The 19,467-nt window shown below is 45.4% G+C and overlaps 1 protein-coding gene across 3 annotated transcripts in view; it reads right to left on the reverse strand.

Annotated features, from left to right (window-relative positions):
* The window catches only part of MARCHF3 (membrane associated ring-CH-type finger 3), a gene marked incomplete at its 3' end in the record, with an annotated part of 154,100 nt that overhangs the window by 36,413 nt on the left and 98,220 nt on the right, over positions 1 to 19,467 (reverse strand). For all 3 annotated transcript variants that reach the window (XM_081233284.1, XM_081233283.1, XM_081233282.1), the window contains exons 2-3: positions 4,169 to 4,412; positions 1,088 to 1,292 (exon numbers count right to left, since the gene is read on the reverse strand). In XM_081233284.1, the coding sequence (XP_081089410.1) occupies positions 1,088 to 1,292; positions 4,169 to 4,356 (393 nt within the window). In that variant the 5' untranslated portion in view covers positions 4,357 to 4,412. The remainder of the gene's footprint in view (positions 1 to 1,087; positions 1,293 to 4,168; positions 4,413 to 19,467) is intronic.

Genomic DNA, 19,467 nt, shown 5'->3' on the forward strand with positions numbered 1-19,467 from the left:
CCACAATGTGTTGGTCCCTTTCAACTAGCTATGCTTCATAATGTATTAGAATATTTATTGTTGCCAATATCCAAGTTTTGAATGACTAGAAGTTGGGGGTAGGAGAGAAGGCAAAAATAATCTAATAATTTTTTCCAATTCCCCCAGTTAATACAAGAGCAGACCCTGGGTCTAAAGAAGCACCATATGGCCCCTAAACTAGGAAAAGGACTGTCCTGACATTTTAATGGCTGAGTTGACAGCATCACTTTTAAGAAAAGAGGTTCAGGTTTAGTAGCTGAAAAAGCTTGCATGTAATTTCCTAGGAGAGACTGAGACTTTTCTTTTTTTTTTTTTTCCGGTACGCGGGCCTCTCACTGTTGTGGCCTCTCCCGTTGCGGAGCACAGGCTCCGGACGCGCAGGCTCAGCGGCCGTGGCTCACGGGCCCAGCCGCTCCGTGGCATGTGGGATCCTCCCAGACCGGGGCACGAACCCACGTCCCCTGCATCGGCAGGCGGGCTCTCAACCACTGCGCCACCAGGGAAGCCCCGAGACTTTTCTTATTCAAACACTTGAATATGTACCTGGTATTACAAGTGTATAGTAAATATTAACTCATTTAACCCTCATAGTAATTCCAATAGGTGAAGTCACTTACCTAAGGTCGTAGAACTATTCAAACCCAGAAGTCTAAGTCTATATGCATTATACAATGCAGCTATTTTTTTTCACAAAGACTTCTCAGACTAGGCAACCCAAATGCCCATTTATCTGTTGCTTCAAGGTGAGCAGAAGGTGTGCAAAGAGAACAGTGTTTGATCTGTTTGCTCCATGTCACAGGAATGGGAAATGGAGATCAAGTCTCTAAACGTCCCTTTTCCTCACACTGATTTCTCCCACTCTCTCGTCTCCACCTCGTGGAGGTCACCTTTCTACTGTTGGCTCCTGAGTGCTGGCTCTGTCTGTCTGTCTCTCTCACACACACGCACACACACAGAGCTATTACTGTGCTTCAGTGAAGCTGCACAGGGTTTATGATCTGGGCATAAAAGCAGACATCATTTGCTCATTAGAGTTAAGTTTTCAAGACGTGCCCCAATTACTGACCTCCACTAACGGCCTGGGTTTGCGCTCGACTGCAAACCTGAAGTGGCAGAGTTCACAGTAGCTGGTATTTGAGGATGACAGCCAGTGCTCCAGGCAGCTCCGATGAATTGTCCCCAGGGTCCCTGTACATTCACATGGAGAGAGCAAGTCCTCTTGGCTGCTGCCCTCGTGGCAGATCCTGCACATCGGCCGGTCATTGAAGGGGCTGCAAGAGAAGAAGGGCACCTGCTGATAACGGGCTGGAAACCACCGCCATGCCGTGGTCCTCTGGCTCTGTGTCCTTCGGACCCTCCCCCGAGGCAGCTGCTCAGAACAGACACCTGGTTTACAACCCGAGATCTATACTGGCACTCGGTAGTGGGAGCTGGGGTCCTTGGGTGTCTACTTCTGTCAATACAAAGAAATAGGGGGTGACCAATACCAGAGCAGGTGGGCCCAGGGCCATAAGCGAGTGAAAAGGAGCAATGTGTTAATTTTACCTTAGACATCGATGTAGTTCAGGCAAACTACCAATCAAAAAATAAAAATCATCCCTAGCTATTAAGAAGTTGTTTTGAAATGACACCAATTGTAGTTTCTAGACAAACTGCATCTTTTGAACCAGGCTGGGACACTTTTGAATGCCCAGAGGTTCCTTTCCTTTCTTCTTTCAGTGGGATGGGCGAGTGAGAGGAGGGAAACGGGCTGGCAGCCAACCCTGAAGCTGCCACACAGAACTGCAGTCTGAGCCAGAGCACGACGCTGTGGCAGCTTGGTCCTTGGAGCTTTCCTAGGATGCACTTTGGGACATTCAGGACGGTAAGCTGAAAGTGAGTAATGGTACATGCTACCAAGGTGGCCTCAGTCCAGAGCTTGGCCTTTAACTTGGAAACACCACCCCTGCACATTCTATGAGGACACACAGGGTAGTGGTTTGTAAGGCAGGCTCTGGAGTACAGCTGCCTGGGCTCGAACCCCAGCTCTGCTGCTCACGAGCTGGCTAACTTTGGGTGAGTTACATCATCGCTCTGGACTTTAGTTTCCTCATCTGTAAAATGGGCACAAAGCATGGTGCCTTCCTCATATGGTGACTTTGAGGATGAGAAAAGATAGTCCAGATTACAAGCTTAGAAGAGGGACCAGCACGTGGTAAGTGCCTAGTTAATGGTAACTATTTTCACTTGTAGAAAAACTCAGGTTGGGGAAAATCAAAAAACATGGCCCTCATCACATAAGTCAGAGGCCAATGGAAGGCTCAAACCAAGATGGCCTCACTTCTCAATGGATACTGGAGGACTATCCCTCTCTGAGGAATGTCTTCTTATATTGCTAGAGGTCCTTACTGGGTATTAGATTTTAAAATGTCATCATTGTATGCGCCCTCGTGGCAGATACAGGACCAGACTCTTTACCCACCCTCTCCCGCCTCTTCCTGTCCCCCAAAGATGACAGTGTTCCAAGCTTATGCCCACCACTCTCTTTGACTCCATCTTTGTGGAAAAGCCTTTCTGGGGATGATCCTGGGAATGAGTGAAGGCTAAAAGGGGATTAAAAGAGGAAAGGATCTCCTTCCCACTAGCCAAAAGACCCCCTCATGCTCAGGGGTGGCAAAAGAAATTTTAAAGAGCTGACTTTTTTCTCATTATTACTGGCCTCCGTCCTTCACACTGAGCCAAATGCGTGTAAAACTGTAAAAGCTCTGGTTTACATTTCTACGTGGTAGGAGAACACACACGTACACTCACATTGGCTCACAGGTCTCAGTCGTTTCAGCTCTGCAGACTGTTCTTCCTGATCAAATGAGGTGACTGATGGCTCCAGGGTGATGGGGGCATATGCAGACAGATCACTATCTGTCTCACTTCACAGCAGAGCAATGATGCTCACTGCCTCATCATATACTGAGTTCTACCTAACCGATTGTTACAAGTTTTCCCAGAGGTGGAAAAATATATACTGACCTTTTTTTTTTTTTTTCCTATTTCTTCCCTTTGCAATAGCCGCAAAGATTGAAAGTAGATGGCACATGGATAATGTTTACAACACGTGGCAGTGTGTGAGTCCATGTCTGGTGGCCACCACGTCCGGGGCTAGGAGGGGGGGACAGAGAATGTTGTGGTGTCACTAGGAGTCCTGCTGCAGGGGCACGTAGGTGGGCCTGTATCTGCACCGGAGGGGTTGGCTGAATTGCTCAGACCAAGGTAAGCAGTTGAGGTCTGAGTGACTGACCCAAAGTTTCAGGGCCAGAAGTGTCAGCACTGAAATCAATGGGCAAGTCCAGTATTTTACAGTCGTAAGTCACAATCTCACTTACCCATTCTGAAACTACTGGAGAAGCCAAGGAGTACCTAGTGGCCAGGCAGCCTGTGGCTCTCAACCTGCCAGTGGGCAGCAAGAGCACCAGAGGAGACCTCCAGGGACAAAGTGCTGGGCCTGGATAAGCCGTCTCTGGGCTGCTCAGAGCCTTCATTCTGGCTCTGGTTTATCACTTGGGGGAGACAATAATACTTCACGGGGCAGTATGAAGGATTGTGGCTGGGATGCAGGGAGAGTGAAGGAGGAAGCAGCAGAAGAGGCCCCCATGTGGGGATGTGCCAGAGGAGACTGCCCCAGGAAGTAGCTGTGGACAGCCCCCATCACGGCATGCTGATTAGAGTGCACATCAGAATGTCACTTCAAAAGTTTTGCCCACATATCCAATCACTTTGGCTCAGTCATCTGAAACCAGGTGCCTCCTTCATTCTATTCTAACAAAGGGCTACCTTTGTTAGCACCTGGAGACAATGAGAATGTAATTACTGTAGTAAGGTCAACATAACAAATGTTAAGCAAGCAACCCTGTGCCTTGTGGGATCCTCCCCTGCCTGGCTCTCTGCAAGTGTGACTTTAAGCGGAAAAGTCCACAACGTGAGTTTTATCTTTTTGCCCCATTGCTATAGAAATGGCAATGACAGAACATGTGTAGTTTTTTTTTTTTTTCCTCTAAGTACCTCCTCTCACCTGACACAAAGACCTGAGCACTAATTACATTCCCTTTAGCATTTCCCATCTGACAGCCCTCCGGATCGATTACCGATTCATTGATTTTAACTGTGGTACTACCTCTGGGTGGCAAGGGTCCGCACTACTGTTGACAGCAGCTGCCCGTCCTTGGCTGAAACTTGCATGACATACTGCGGCTGCCCATTCACTAGGCTGCCACAGTCCTCCACGGTCTTCACCACGGGTGCAGCTGAACTGGTGCAGTCTGGCAGCACTTCGGGCAGGTGACTGCAGCGGCTGGTTGTCATGGTAACGGACAGCAATTACTCTGCTAATGGCTTCCACATTCATACAGGATTTCCATCTAAGAGAGATCAGAAAACAGTTTACTTGGTCAGGGTGGTTAATAGAAAATGGACAATTACAGGCCACCATCATCATGTCACTATTTAATAGAAATAACAGGGGTGGCCTAGACGCGGTACATTATCTTGCTACCATTTAAAACACATGCGCACACTCAGCCCACAAGAAACAGTGGACGTGGTTATGAACAGGACCGGGAGCGTGTCGGTGTCCGTAAACATCGAGGATCAGAGAGGGGAGGCCACGATGGCCCTGCAGCCAGATCTGAAGTGAAGATAAGCACTTCTCCCACTCTGGGCCAGAGAAGCAGTAAGTCTTTGTTAACACTCTCTCAAAGTTACTAGAACCATTATTAAAACCGCTTGCGGGTACTTCCCTGGTGGTCCAGTGGTTAAGACTCCACGCTTCCAACACAGAGGGCCTGAGTTTGATAGCTGGTCGGGGAACTAGATCCCACATGCTGCAACTAAGACCCGGCGCAGCCAAAATTAAAAAAAAAAAAAGCACCACCTTTCTGACTTTTCCCATATCTGTGTTCCATAACACAATTATCTGCTCAATGTGTCTTGAAAATTACTTTCCTTTAAAAAGTTAACCTATTTTAGCCTTGTCTTAAAGTTATTCATAAAATGATAAGTTTGATGAGCTTGTTATATATATTTGTAAAGGACATTACAATAAATACATTAGTACTAAGTTTTTGGTTATTTGCGTACCACTTAAAATCCAGGGACACTGCCTTATCATAGGGGAACACATAGGCAAATGCAAGAAACTGATGAATGAGATCTCTACCATTTATTAAGAATAATCCATTCTTAATAGGGCCTTACCTCGCTGACACATAGTCTACCACATAGACTGCAAGAAATTCTGTTCCCAATCTGTGTGCTGTGGGCTTGAACTTGACCTCAAGTTCAAAGCATTCAGATCCAGTGGAGTAAGGAACACCGCTGCATCCAATAATAGAGCTGCATGTGATGTGTAAGAAATAGAGGACTTAAGAGAAACTTGCAGGAGGAATTCTTTTTTTTTTTTTTTTTTTTTGCGGTACGTGGGCCTCTCACTGTTGTGGCCTCTCCCGTTGCAGAGCAAGGCTCCAGACGCGCAGGCTCAGCGGCCATGGCTCACGGGCCCAGCCGCTCCGCGGCATGTGGGATCTTCCCGGACCGGGGCACGAACCCGTGTCCCCTGCATCGGCAGGCGGACTCTCAACCACTGCGCCACCAGGGAAGCCCAGGAGGAATTCTTTATGTCTAAAGGTGAGAGGACACAGTTTCATGGTCTGTACGGACCATCTCTGCCCAGTCTGCTCACCTCGAGCTCCTGAGCCTGGGACAGCCTGGACTCAGTGGACAGTGACAGGCTTGATGGATAGACTGAGTTCCTGTCAATAACCAGTCTGGGTGGTCAAGGCCCCCAAGTCTAAATAAGTTTGCTTCCCAACCCTAAGAGCATGTTTGGAATTCCTCAAAGGGTTATTTTCTCCCAGATATTTGTTACATTTTAGTCGACTCTTACAGGTTTGGAAAATAGGATCTGCCCAACTTCCAGAACAATGTGCATCAACTGGACGTTCTCAGGAGGAGAACGCAGTGTTTCCAGATGAACTTGAGCTGACACTGTCCCTGCTGACAAGCACATATCCCACAGGCCTGACCATTGGATGGGAACGGAATCCCCTTCTTCCTGCCGAGGTGTCTGGCTGGCTCCATTTCCTGTTCTCCTAGGCTGCCTCTAGTCCTCTCAGGGTCTGCGGTCTGGCCTCTTCCAGGAGCCCTTTGGAACCTGGCAATGGGGCGAGGGCTGTGGACACCAGCCCTGGTCTTAGGCCTGATGTGGGGCAGAGGCAGGGCTGCCCCTTCCATGTCATTGTCACGACTCCGGTGGGCTTCTCAACCCCCAGGTACCAAGCATTCAAGAAACACAATGAGACGATTAGCTAGTATACTTTTCCTTGTTAACTAGGATTTGTTGCTTTTTTTTTTTCTCCACATTGCAAAAACAAGAATATACGTTACAGAAAGTACAGAACAGCACAAAGAAAATAAAAATCACTCAAAACCCCACCACTTGAATAACCACAGTAAACTTTTTAATTTTTGGCAGGGTTGGCAGGGTGGAGTCGATTTGTAGCTGGGGCCACAGAACAAAAAGGATGTTCAAAGGTCGGCTTCTAAATCTCTGTCTAACCCCTGTCCCCTGGCCTGCCCTTATAAATCCCCATTGACATGATTTTAAATTCTCATAATGCCTCACAGTCACAAAGTGTAACTTCCTGGCACAGCTCTCTTGCTTCACAAGGCAGCCACAGATTAAGAGCCAGGGGTGTGTTGGCAGGAAAAGCAGACACAGTGACCTTCTTGCCGCACGGAATCATTATGTCTGGGTGCAGTCTGAGAGTCTATTTTCGGGTTTTGCATTAACTCCAGCTCAGAGGGCCAAGCATTCTCTCCCTCCACTCCACGGAGCTGGAAGGAGGCAAAGAAGGGATGCAGAGTGAGAAAAGGAGGCCAGGCTGGTCAACGGTGAGGCTGCCCTTAGTGAGGGGAATGCCACTCAGACACACAAGGTTCCCAAGTTCATTCACTTATAACTAGACTAGATTAAGTCCTCACCAAAGGAAGTAGTTCTAAATGTCTGACCTAAATCTGCAATAAAATGCCCTTCAAACAGTTCTGGAAGTAGAGTTTCCTTAAAACTGTAGTTTCACTTCTGGATGATACTCTTCATTTCACTTGTCTTCTCAAGGGTGAAAGGGATATTACCCACCATCTGATCAGTTTATTCCATTCACAGAGAGTGCCAGGCACTGAGTTGGGCATAAAGAAATAAAAGGCTCCTCTACCTTGCCTTCTTCTGCAAGCAAGCCCTGGCTGTTTCCCTCGTGCCATCTCTGCAGAACCCTGAACCCAACTTAGGATTGAAATGATACTCGAGTCCAGCACTCACTGAAGAACACGCCAGCACATCCACTGACCAGCACACATCAGAATAACCCTGAGATACTAAAGTCCTGCACACCAGGGTGAGTCCGCACACTCCTCAAAGACCATGTCTTGAATTGAAAGTGGGGTGGGAGGGACTACACAGAGGATGGGCACCTCGATCCTGGTGGGAAGCACTGAGTTGGTTCCAGCCCCAGAGAGGGAATCAAAATCAGGTGGAGGAGGAGACAAGGAAGCACACCTCCCCAACCTCAGTCAAAAGAAGCCCAGGGTGGGCTTCCCTGGTGGCGCAGTGGTTGAGAGTCCGCCTGCCAATGCAGGGGACACAGGTTCGTGCCCTGGTCCGGGAAGATCCCACATGCCATGGAGCGGCTGGGCCCGTGAGCCATGGCTGCTGAGCCTGCGCGTCCGGAGCCTGTGCTCCGCAACGGGAGAGGCCACAACAGTGAGAGGCCCGCGTACCGCAAAAAAAAAAAAAAAAAAAGAAGCCCAGGGGGACTTCCCTGGCAATCCAGTGGTTAAGACTCCGTGCTTCCAATGCAGGGGGCACAGGTTTGATCCCTGGTCAGGGAACTAAGATCCCCACATGTTGCGTGGTGCGACTGGAAAAAAAAAAAAAGAAGAAGCCCACGGGCTGAGATCAAGGTGTGGGGCAGGAGTGGGCCTTGCAGGCTGCGGGCACCAATTGGCATGCATATGTTGCACCTCAGGCAGTGACAAATGGCCCACTGCATTTCCCTGTCTCTTTCAGAGCCACCTGGGAAAACAGCAGGCAGGCTGTTGCCAGGGATGCTAGAAAGAGCTGAGCTGTGGGTTTGTAGCCTAGCATTGTCTTCCACTGATCTTTCCGCAAAATTTCAAGTGCCATTTGACTGCTTTCTTATCAATGCCGCTCCTAGGAAGTCCACCCAAGAGTGCTGCTCTCTGGGATTTCTCTGGGAGTGGTGTCCATATACACTTGAAACCTCAAATTACACTGATGGGAGGAGTTCTTTGTTGGCCAGGCTTCACACCTTATATAATTCCTCAGGCTGAGAATAAAGTATGATTTGGCATTGGCCAAATTCAGCTGCACTCAGTGGGAGGGCTGGGAATAGGTGGACGAGAGGGAGACAAATAGAAAAGGAAGGAGTGGCTACAGAAATGAAAGCCTGATTAGACAATTGTGAAGATAAAAAGGCCTGTCTGTGAAACTGTGACCCCTTTAAGGGACAGAGTACAGTTTGGCTGCGTTTCTGCTGTCAGTAAGTGATTTCCATGGAAACATGGCTGGCATCACGAGGATGCGTCCAGAGGACGAGCGGGAACGGCAGGGAAGAGAGCCCTGCTCACCTGTGCAGCCCTCTTGCCTCACAGCCCCCGAACCTCCATAAGGACCACAGAGTTATGGGCAAGGCTCTGTTCTTAGAGGCAGGACACCCAAGCTTGCACCCTGGCTCACCACACACCAGTGTAAACCATTCAGTCTCTCCGACTTTGCTGAGATTACTTGCATTTGAAATTAGGGTATTGATACTTCCTGAGCCACCTCATCTGGTTGTTTGTGAGGCCTCAAATAAGATGAGACATGTAGGGCTTCCCTGGTGGCGCTGTGGTTGAGAATCTGCCTGCCGATGCAGGGGACACGGGTTCGTGCCCCGGTCCGCAAAGATCCCACATTCCGTGGAGCGGCTGGGCCCGTGAGCCGTGGCCGCTGCGCCTGCGCTTCCGGAGCCTGTGCTCCGCAACGGGAGAGGCCACAGCAGTGAGAGGCCCGCGTACCGCAAAAAAAAAAAAAAAAAAAAAAAAAAAAAGATGAGACAGGTGAATGTGCTCTGGGAGCTGGAATGAGCCGTGCACAGGGAGCCATGCACATGCGTATTTTATTACTATATTAACCTTTCCTGCTCTTTTTCTGGCCTGGGTTGCATCTCGTTTCCGTCTTGTATAACTGCTCTCCTCCATGGCTGGTCAGTTTGTACCCACTGCTCCCTCTGGATCACACTTGAGCCCTGACCTTGTGCCACTCCATCCCTCCCCACAGGGAGCACAAAGGGAGTCTTGCTCACACCCTGTGTCTCCTCACCCTCCCAAGACCTGTCACCTTCACGTCCCCCAACACAGGTTGCACTTTTCCATGAAAATGTTTAGTACAGATACCCGATGAAAAACTGCTATTATGTTTGATATTCGTGTCTATTTGTTCCAGCAGCTACCATTATCTTAGCTAATCTAAATACACTGGAAAAGAAAACACAAGCCGCACCCAGCTGCCTTTTTAAGTCTGCTTCTGTCAGAACTGTATTTTCAGTGCCAAGTCAACTTTAATCTCTCAGATGTAGGATAAGAAGGCTATTTTGGGGAGGTGCCTGATGCATTGGCATCTCTATTTGGGTATAAAAATTACCCACAGGATTTTTAAAGGTGAAAACAAGAGCATAAGGGTGTGTGCGCCCTGGCGCTAATTTGGTCATGTGGGCTGCCTGGGCAGGCCCAAGCTCCGCGGGGCAGTCTAGAGCCAGACTGGACCTCCAAATTCAGCCCTAATGCTAATTCCAGAGATTTTATTTTATTTTATTTTATTTATTTATTTATTTTGCGGTACGCGGGCCTCTCACCGTTGTGGCCTCTCCCATTGCGGAGCACAGGCTCCGATGCGCAGGCTCAGTGGCCATGGCTCACGGGCCCAGCTACTCCACGGCATGTGGGATTTTCCTGGACCGGGGCACGAACCCGTGTCCCCTGCATCGGCAGGTGGACTCTCAACCACTGCGCCACCAGGGAAGCCCTAATTCCAGAGATTTTAAAAAGTAGGCTCCTCAGGTGCTCAGTATGTCCTGGAAGGGCCCTGTATGACCTCCAAAGCCAGAGTTGGCCAACAAAGCAAATCAAAGGATTCGTTCATTATCTTATCCATTCAAACAAGCATTTTTTGAGAACTTACTAGGTATTCCTAGGAAGTTTCTGGTGGTGCAGGGTCTAACCATTTCAAGTCCTGCTTTGCATTTCCCAAGGGAAAGCACAGGCCACCAAACAGTATGGAGTATTCCCCAGACCCTCTCCAGGGCTGCAGAGCCATGAGGACATGGCACCTTCCCCCTAGCAATCATGCCCTTGCCAATTCAGGGGATACCACCCAATGCCCTAAATTTGAGGGAATGAAAGTGCAGAACTATGGAATGGCTAGATGGCTTTCTGCTCCCACAGAGCTGTGCATCATTAATGCTGTTCCAGGATTCAGAAAACTGACCCTTAGTTTTACACGAGCAAATCTGCCTCAAAAAGGATCTCAAAAATGTCCTTTAGTCTCCTTCGAGGAGCTGCATACTCAGGGAGCAAGGCCTCCTCTAATGAGGCCAAGGAATGTATGCTACAAGTCGGTCAGTGATTGAAAGGGGAAAAAATAGCAATAATGGCCTGTCCAGGAACTTTCCCCTATGAGTTGGATTTTTAGACTTTGAATTCTAAGAACAGTCTCTGAGAATAGGTTCGCTCTTTGATAGAACATTTCCCTGGCTTTTCAGGCATGGTATAAACAGACAGTGCACTGCATGGCTGATGAACTGACTTAAGAGTATCCTGAATGTTCAGAAAAAATGAAGACAGGCAGGAAATCACACACTGACCTTCCTTTCCAATGGAAATGGAGCACATGACTAATTTCAAAACCATTAACATGTAAAAGCAGCATATTTCTTCTGAGAACATGGCACAAAGGCTCTCCAAGGAGATTGCTGGGACATGATTACCAGCAACACTTAAGTTTTCGAAAACGCACCAAGGAGGCTATTCACTAAGAGTGTGTTAGCGGCAAAATAGCTGCTTCATTAAACTTAAATAGCAGCAGCAGGGCTGTGCCTACAGACCCAAGCTACCAAATTATACATTTCTTTTCTGGATGCTTCACTGACCTCATTATGTAGAGCAGAGAGTTTGTCATTCCAAATAAAGTGACCATCCAAGTCTTTATAAACATGTCCATCAGGTGCTTGATGAGTCTGCAGAGTGAAACACTGGGAGCCCAGTGAATTAAAAAAACAAACAAACAAAAACCCGACTTCTCTTTTTGTCGTTTCATTCTTCCCTGCTACGTGCTCATTGTCACGCTTACAGAGCAGGGTAAGCAGGTGAAACGCCTGTTTCCGAGCATGAAGGAATTTTTGATTTGGGGGTTATGGCATTTTATTGAGAAACGTGTAAACACCAACAATGAACCATGGGAAGAAAAAAACCCAGACCAGCATAAGGCAAGTTGGATCCAGAGAGAGTTACAGCTTGTTCCCAATGTTCTTTTTGAAACTTATATCCAGAGTTATTTATCATTTCCCATCCACGTTATTAATTCTGATTCTCAGCCACAAGAAGTATCAGGCTAATTTTACTTCCATTTAAAATTACTAAATTTTTTTTTCAGCCAGGTAAAATCCTCTAGTTCTGCTGAAGGCAAATCAAGTAATGATTATAATATTTATACATATTTTTTCCCCTCAAGAAGTACTCATGAAATTAATTCAGATTTTGGAGGCTATCCCATTTTTTTCACTTCATTTTAATTATATAGAGGAAAATGGCAATTAAAATCCCACAACAACCCTGTGTGTTCAGAGACACAGCGACAGCTGAATCACACTTGTAAATAACAACTGGTCCTGCACAAGGAGCCCTGCTGAGCTAGGGGAGCCACGGGGAAACAGAGCTGCCCGGTTGAGTTCCAGGGGCTCGGGAACAATCAGGGCACATCAGAAAAGTTTAAACGTCAAGTTTAAAAAATAGAGGGGAGCAGGCAAAGCAGAATGAGATGTTCACGGGACGTTACTCAAAGATGAGAAAAGTGTATGCTTCAAATGATATTCAGGGTGCCCAGTGCCAAACAGCTACCTGTTCAGCATAAGGAAGGTATGGATGGTACGGCACACTGACCAGGATATCTGATGATATGGAAGGAAAATATTTTGGCTACAAATGAGGGCTGAACACGCTCTAAGGACTACAAGTTCTGGATTTGTGGATAGGTTCATACACATCTTCCACCAGCCTCCAAGTGAATGCCCGCCATTAAAGGAAGTTGATTTGGGGTTCATTCCAAGTCGTATCTCACCCTCCTCCATACAAACAACTCCGTACTAGCTACACAGATGTGCTCCATCTTGACCCCAGCCTCCCAGAGCCTGGAATAAAGCCAGCTGTGGCTTATTTTAAGCCCCAGGGTTCCATGGGGCTTTCCCTAGCCGCATTTCACCAAGACCATGGGGAGGTTGCAGTCTTGCTGTCTCACGGGGTAGGGTGCAAGCTCTGCATTCTGCCAGGCTCGGGGGCCCAGGTCTCCCTGCAGTGTTTGCTGGAGCCCCAGGAGACGTTTGGCTGGTGGACCTCCATTTACACATGAGGATATCCGAAGTTACTCAGCTCGCCAAGAAATAGTAAGGCAAGTGCAGAGCAAAGACCAAAACTCTTTGGATTTTGCTCTTTAGCTGTCTTTGGCATTATGGGTGGGCTCCCTATCTTATGCTTCATATTACTGAAAGTCCCCCAAACGCCACTTGTTCTTTCCCATGTGGTCAGAGTCTCCGGGTGTTTCTGTGTTGCCTTTGTATGTACTTGGCTTTGGATTCAGGGGAACCTCTGGGAGCCTTTGTGGGGGAGGGGACAGGGCCCTAGTTTTGGATCAAGGAGTCCTGGCTTTGAACTGCTACTCAGAATTTACTTGGCACTAAGCCTCAGTTTCCTCCCTGACACGCTGGACCTGGGGTAGGTATGTGCCTGGCCTGTGGTGGTCACTTGGTAACTGGCAGTGCTTAAGATTGCAGTGCAGCAGGGTCAGCTCATATCAGCCGAGGACCAGGGTGGGGAAGAGAGGTCCCTTCCAGACCCTACCTCTAATCCCCTTGCCTAGCCCACCTCTCTGTAGTCATTCTTACTACCCTACCATCTTCCCAAGCGAACGTCTTATGGGGGCAGAACTGCTGACAGTTCTGTTTTGACAGTCTTGTATAACATAGGTAACAAACACAGAAATGCTCCCTGGAATTACTCTTCTCAGCTCTTGGACACTGCTCCCCTTTCCCTCCACTACCCACACACTCACACATGCACACAAAAATCACAGTTTCTTTTTATTGGTTCCCTAGAATGTGTCCAGTCTTTTAAACCATCAAGATATAAACAAGCACAAGAAAAAGCTAATACTTAGCCAAGGACCAAGTTATCTGAGATCACTTTATCACTTAATTTCTTGACAGCTGTATCCTCTGGATTCTTGTGGACCGTGAAATTGGTGGCAAATAGGGCCTCATTCGTATTGATACTTCCTATTTACCTCAATGCAAAGCACTTCCAAACCCCTTCAAAGGGGCCTCTTAGGCCTTCTGTTTTCTAAGCAGAGCACATGCCTCCTCCTGCACTTGCTCCTCTGGCCGTCTGTCCCATCTTGCCCTGCATCTTGACATTGGTGGTTGCATTGGCCCCACATCTTACACAGCCCACACCCATTGGAGTGTCAGCTTCATCTGGCATTTTTTAGTGTGAGAACCAGCCCACTCTCTCCCCAAGCCTCCACGGGAGCCGAGTGTTTAAAGTCTGCTAGAAATGCTCCAGGGCATCAGCTTATGTGGAGGGCTGTCTTCCCTTAGGCCAGTCAACCACTCAGGAGGAAGGTCCTAAATCAAATATCTGGTCTGTTCATTTCTTTGTATATTAGTCCTTGCAAAAATAATGAGTGAGGTTCCTTAAAGTGACCCCTCTTGTTTGACAGAAACAAAAACAACCTTACATGGACACTGAATTAACTTATTATCCAAGACCAAACAACCAAATATTAAACCAGAGGTCTACCTTTACTTTAAAATTTTCATCTGATGGTAGTTTTCCTTCAGGACAGACAAAAAAATTACACTATTAATAGCAATAGTGAGAGTCTATTTTTCTATTTTCATAGCACTATTCATTTTCTATTCTCTAATTACTTAATAAATACAGTGGGTCTTTACTGCCTTCAAGGGTGAAAATAACAGTTATACCCCTACGGAGCTCGTTCACTTACTTTATGGGCTAAAAAATCTCGAGTGTGTCACAAATTAACACAGTGTTCCCGAGGACTGTGTTTTACTCTTGAATCTCCAATTTCACTAATAAATGTGAAAAACACATGTAGCCAGATAAGCCCCTGGAGACCAGCCACTGCAGATGCTGAAGAAAGCAAGTTATTCCAGCTAAGATCAGCATTCACTTTCACATTGGAGACTATTTGTCTCCCAAATTCTCCTCCAATTGCTTGACATGAAGCAATGAAATTGGTTTCCAGTGCCTACCCCCAAAATCTTAGAAAACTAGTTTTCTTTTTTTTAAATAAAGGGTATCTTCAAAAAAAAAGAAAAAAACATAAAAATTTTGATCATCAGATAATGACCTTTTTCTAATCACATCTCCAGTGGATTCCCCACCACCTTCTGAGAGAGCTGTTACTCTTTTTAAAAAATATTTTTATCAAGAAAAATTTCAAACAAATAGGGAGAAAACTACAGTAACCCCACATATTCTTCATCATCCCAATCTAGCAATTAAGATTTTGCTACACTTGTTTCACCCTTGCTTCCTTCCTTCCACCCTATTAAGATTTTTATGCAAGTCTCAGAAATTGTCATTTTACCCCTACATACTTAAGTATGAATTTCTAAAAATATGAACATTTCTTATAGAACCACAAAACCATTATCATACCTAACAAACTTAATAATTCCTTGGTATCATCTGTTACCCAAACTGTATTCAAATTTCTCCAACTGTCTTGAAAAATCGTTTATGGTTGCTTTGTTTAAGTGATCCAGACAAGGTGTAACATTTGGATACATCTAAGTCCCTCTCACTTGCACACAGCCACCTCCCTTTTTCCCCCTTGCCAATGTCTTGCTAAAGAAACTCTCACAGGGCTCCTCTTAAGCCCCATCCCAATAGCTGCGTTCTTAATTTGTCTTGTAGTATCATTTAACTTGTTCTTCTATCCCCTGTATTTTCTGGAACCTTACCAATTGGTTTAAGTTCAAGTTCAACTCTTCTGCAACAATAGCTCATGTTGTGTGCTTACTTATTGCATCATAGCAGGGAGGCTCCTAAGATAACAATGAACCACTTTTAGTGGGTTCAAGTGAGGGCAGCCTGATTCCCCCATTGTGGAGTTCCCCATAACATACCTAATGGTCTAATGATTGCATCCCATTTATGACAGGTGCTTGAATCAATGATTTCATTTGGGGGCTACAGAATTATGCTTTTCCAATTCTAACTTCCCTTCCACGTTTAGTGGCTAGAGTTCTCATGTGAAAAAGGATTTTCCTTCATCAACACTTGCAATCTGGTCATTCTGAAATACAATTTGCACAGAGAAGGCATAATAACTGCTTCATTCTTTCCTTTGACTGCCAATTTTCAGAGTAAGGAACTGATGCTTTAGGTACATCCTACAGTAACTGAGTTGTTTTTGTTGCTTTCTATGTTATTCTTAAAGGTCCATCTGTCCTTATTGAAATTAAAAAAAAAATCAGATCACCACCCAATAACTAACCCTTCTGCTTGAGTATAGAGAATTGGATTTGTAATGAAAAAGGACACAAAATATGTCTGAGCCCAAGTCCCTGCCATTGTGTATCTCTCTTCTCACTGGAAGGCCAGGCACTGTTTCCCTTGCCTACTTTGGTATATGACTCTTGTCTTTAGGGTTGATAGAGTCTTTCCCTAGGCTGAACACTCCCTGAAGACAGAGGTCTTCTGCATTTACTGATCCCTTAGGAAAACAAGAACAATCTGAAAATCTACCCTCTTCGGCTTACTGCGGCACAGCTGACTTGGTGTCACTTGCTCCTGTGGATTTCCACTGTCTTATCATTCACTGAATATATCTGAAGGTGCTGCCAGTGTAGAAGCCAGTCAGCAGAACTACACCACTTCAGACTGACTAGCTAAGGTCATCAAGTCTGTATTAGATTTTTGGGCTTCGTCTGTGACCCATCAGGAAACCACTCCTGTCCAATGAAGCCTGCAGGTGCCATCTGGCATGGCCACACCCAGCTCCAGGCTGCAATGGTGGCACATTAACACGATGGGCAAGCTTCCACTAGGGGAAGAAAGAAACTGCATGTGGGTGAAACCTGCACATGTATGAGAAACAGCTCCCTTTTCACCTTCTCACTAATAAGGGTGAAAACATTCAGGCCATTCAGAGGTATTCGCCACAGAGGCATTTATAAGTCTTCCTTAACAAGGGCTGACAAGTGTCTCTGTGACTACAGGAATCCAGGGTCTTTCTTTTTTGCTCGCTAAGAGCAGAGATATTTCCTGCCCATTACTGCCTTGTTTTACTGACAGGCATCTGTCAGTTAGACATTAAAACAGAGTGATAATGGGAAGATAATATGCTGACTTTGTCCACACATTCCAAGAGGGAAGCACTCATGAAAAATGTGTATTTTGGTAAACCTAGACGCTCATGTGCCCATCTGCATTTCTATTAAGTTGGAAACTGAGTAAAGCATAGCAAAGCAGTGAGAAGAGGAATAACAGAGGGATGGGATCAGAGGAGATTCCTAAATGGCCCTGCAGACACCAGTGTGGGGATCCGCTGCTCTGCGCAGGAGGGGGATGGGTTAGGAAATGCTCGCCAAAGATGATGAGCAGGATGGCAGCAGTTTTTTTCTGGCTTAACTGGAACTCACTGAGAGCTGCTGAACCAGGGAACTGGCAGAAAACATCTTCCATGGCTCTATAAATGGAGAATGTTCACACATTCTGAAATAGCGTAAATACTCCCTTTTGAAACAGAGGTAAAAAGGGAAATGCACACTTTAAATAAACTAATAAAAGCAATTCAATTCCTACTGAGAATCTTCTAGTAAATAGTTCTCTGTCAGAAAGTAATATTGTTACTCAGATATTTGAATCTCCAGTCATATGTTCAGATTCTGACTTCTTGGCTAATGCAAGTAAAAGCATATCCTACACACACACACACACACACACACGTGTGCCCCGTATAACGCCATCTTTCTTTCAAACAAATAAAACTTTAATTTATTCAATTAATGATTATAATAGAATGCCATGCTTATGCTGACAATTCACCATAAAATCTTACCATTCTGTACTGAGCCATGGAGCCTAGAGACTATTCAAGTATAATCCCTACTGTAAAGTTCTAATATGTGCACAGTGGGAGGAAAATAGGTGCCATTGTATTCAGTGGCAGCAGTCAACTTGAATAGGATAGAAGCCAGAAATCACTAGCCTCACCAGTAAAAAGTGTTACAATTTTCTTTTTTAATTAAAAAAAATTTTTTAACATCTTTACTGTAGTATAATTGCTTTACAATGGTGTGTTAGTTTCTGCTGTATAACAAAGTGAATAAGCTATATGTATACATATATCCCCATATCCCCTCCGACTTGTGTCTCCCTCCCACCCTCCCTATCCCACCCCTCTAGGGGGACACAAAGCACCGAGCTGATCTCCTTGTGCTATGCACCTGCTTAGCACTAGCTTTATTTTACATTTGGTAGTGTATATATGTCAATGTTACTCTCTCATTTCGTCCCAGCTTACACTTCCCCCTCCCCGTGTCCTTAAGTCCATTCTCTATGTCTGCATCTTTATTCCTGTCCTGCCCCTACGTTCTACAGAACCATCTTTTTTTAGATTCCATATATATGTGTTAGCATTCCTTTTTCTCTTTCTGACTTACTTCACTCTGTATGACAGTCTCTAGGTCCATCCACCTCACTGCAAATAACTCAATTTCATTTCTTTTTATGGCTGAGTAATATTCCATTGTATATATGTGCCATACCTTCATTAGCCATTCATCTGTTGATGGACACTTAGGTTGCTTCCATGTCCTGGCTATTGTAAATAGTGCTGCAATGAACATTGTGGTACATGACTCTTTTTGAATTATGGTTTTCTCAGGGTATATGCCCAGTAGTGGGATTGCTGGGTCATTTGGTAGTTCTATTTTTAGTTTTTTAAGGAACCTCCATACTATTCGCCATAGTGGCTGTATCAATTTATGTTCCCACCAACAGTGCAAGAGGGTTCCCTTTTCTCCACACTGTCTCCAGCATTTATTGGTTGTAGATTTTTTGATGATGCCCATTCTGACGGGTGTGAGGTGACACCTCATTGTAATTTTGATTTGCATTTCTCTAATGATTAGTGATGTTGAGCATCCTTTCATGTGTTTGTTGGCAATCTGTATATCTTCTTTGGAGAAATGTCTATTTAGGTTTTCTGCCCATTTTTGGATTGGGTTGTTTGTTTTTGATATTGAGCTGCATGAGCTGCTTGTAAATTTTGGAGATTAATCCTTTGTCAGTTGCTTCATTTGCAAATATTTTCTCCCATTCTGAGGGTTGTCTTTTCGTCTTGGTTATGGTTTCCTTTGCTTTGCAAAAGCTTTTAAATTTCATTAGGTCCCATTTGTTTATTTTTGTTTTTATTTCCATTTCTCTAGGAGGTGGGTCAAAAAGGGTCTTGCTGTGATTTATGTCATAGAGTGTTCTGCCTATGTTTTCCTCTAAGAGTTTTATAGTGTCCGGCCTTACATTTAGGTCTTTAATCCATTTTGAGTTTATTTTTTGTGTTTGGTGTTAAGGAGTGTTCTAATATCATTCTTTTACATGTAGCTGTCCAGTTTTCCCAGCACCATTTATTGAAGAGTCTGTCTTTTCTCCATTGTATATTCTTGCCTCTTTTATCAAAGATAAGATGACTACATGTGTGTGGGTTTATCTCTGGGCTTTCTATCCTGTTCCATTGATCTATATTTCTGATTTTGTGCCAGTACCATACTGTCTTGATTACTATAGCTTTGTAGTATAGTCTGAAGTCAGGGAGCCCGATTCCTCCAGCTCCATTTTCCTTTCTCAAGATTGGTTTTGCTATTCGGGGTCTTTTGTGTTTCCATACAAATTGTGAAATTTTTGTTCTAGTTCTGTGAAAAATGCCAGTGGTAGTTTGATAGGGATTGCATTGAATCTATAGATTGCTTTGGGTAGTAGAGTCATTTTCACAATGTTGATTCTTCTAATCCAAGAACACGGTATATTTCTCCATCTGTTTCTATAATCTTTAATTTCTTTCAT

The sequence above is a fragment of the Mesoplodon bidens genome (assembly GCF_964165515.1).
Source record: "Mesoplodon bidens genome assembly, chromosome: 4".
NCBI classification, from domain to species: Eukaryota; Metazoa; Chordata; class Mammalia; order Artiodactyla; family Ziphiidae; genus Mesoplodon; species Mesoplodon bidens.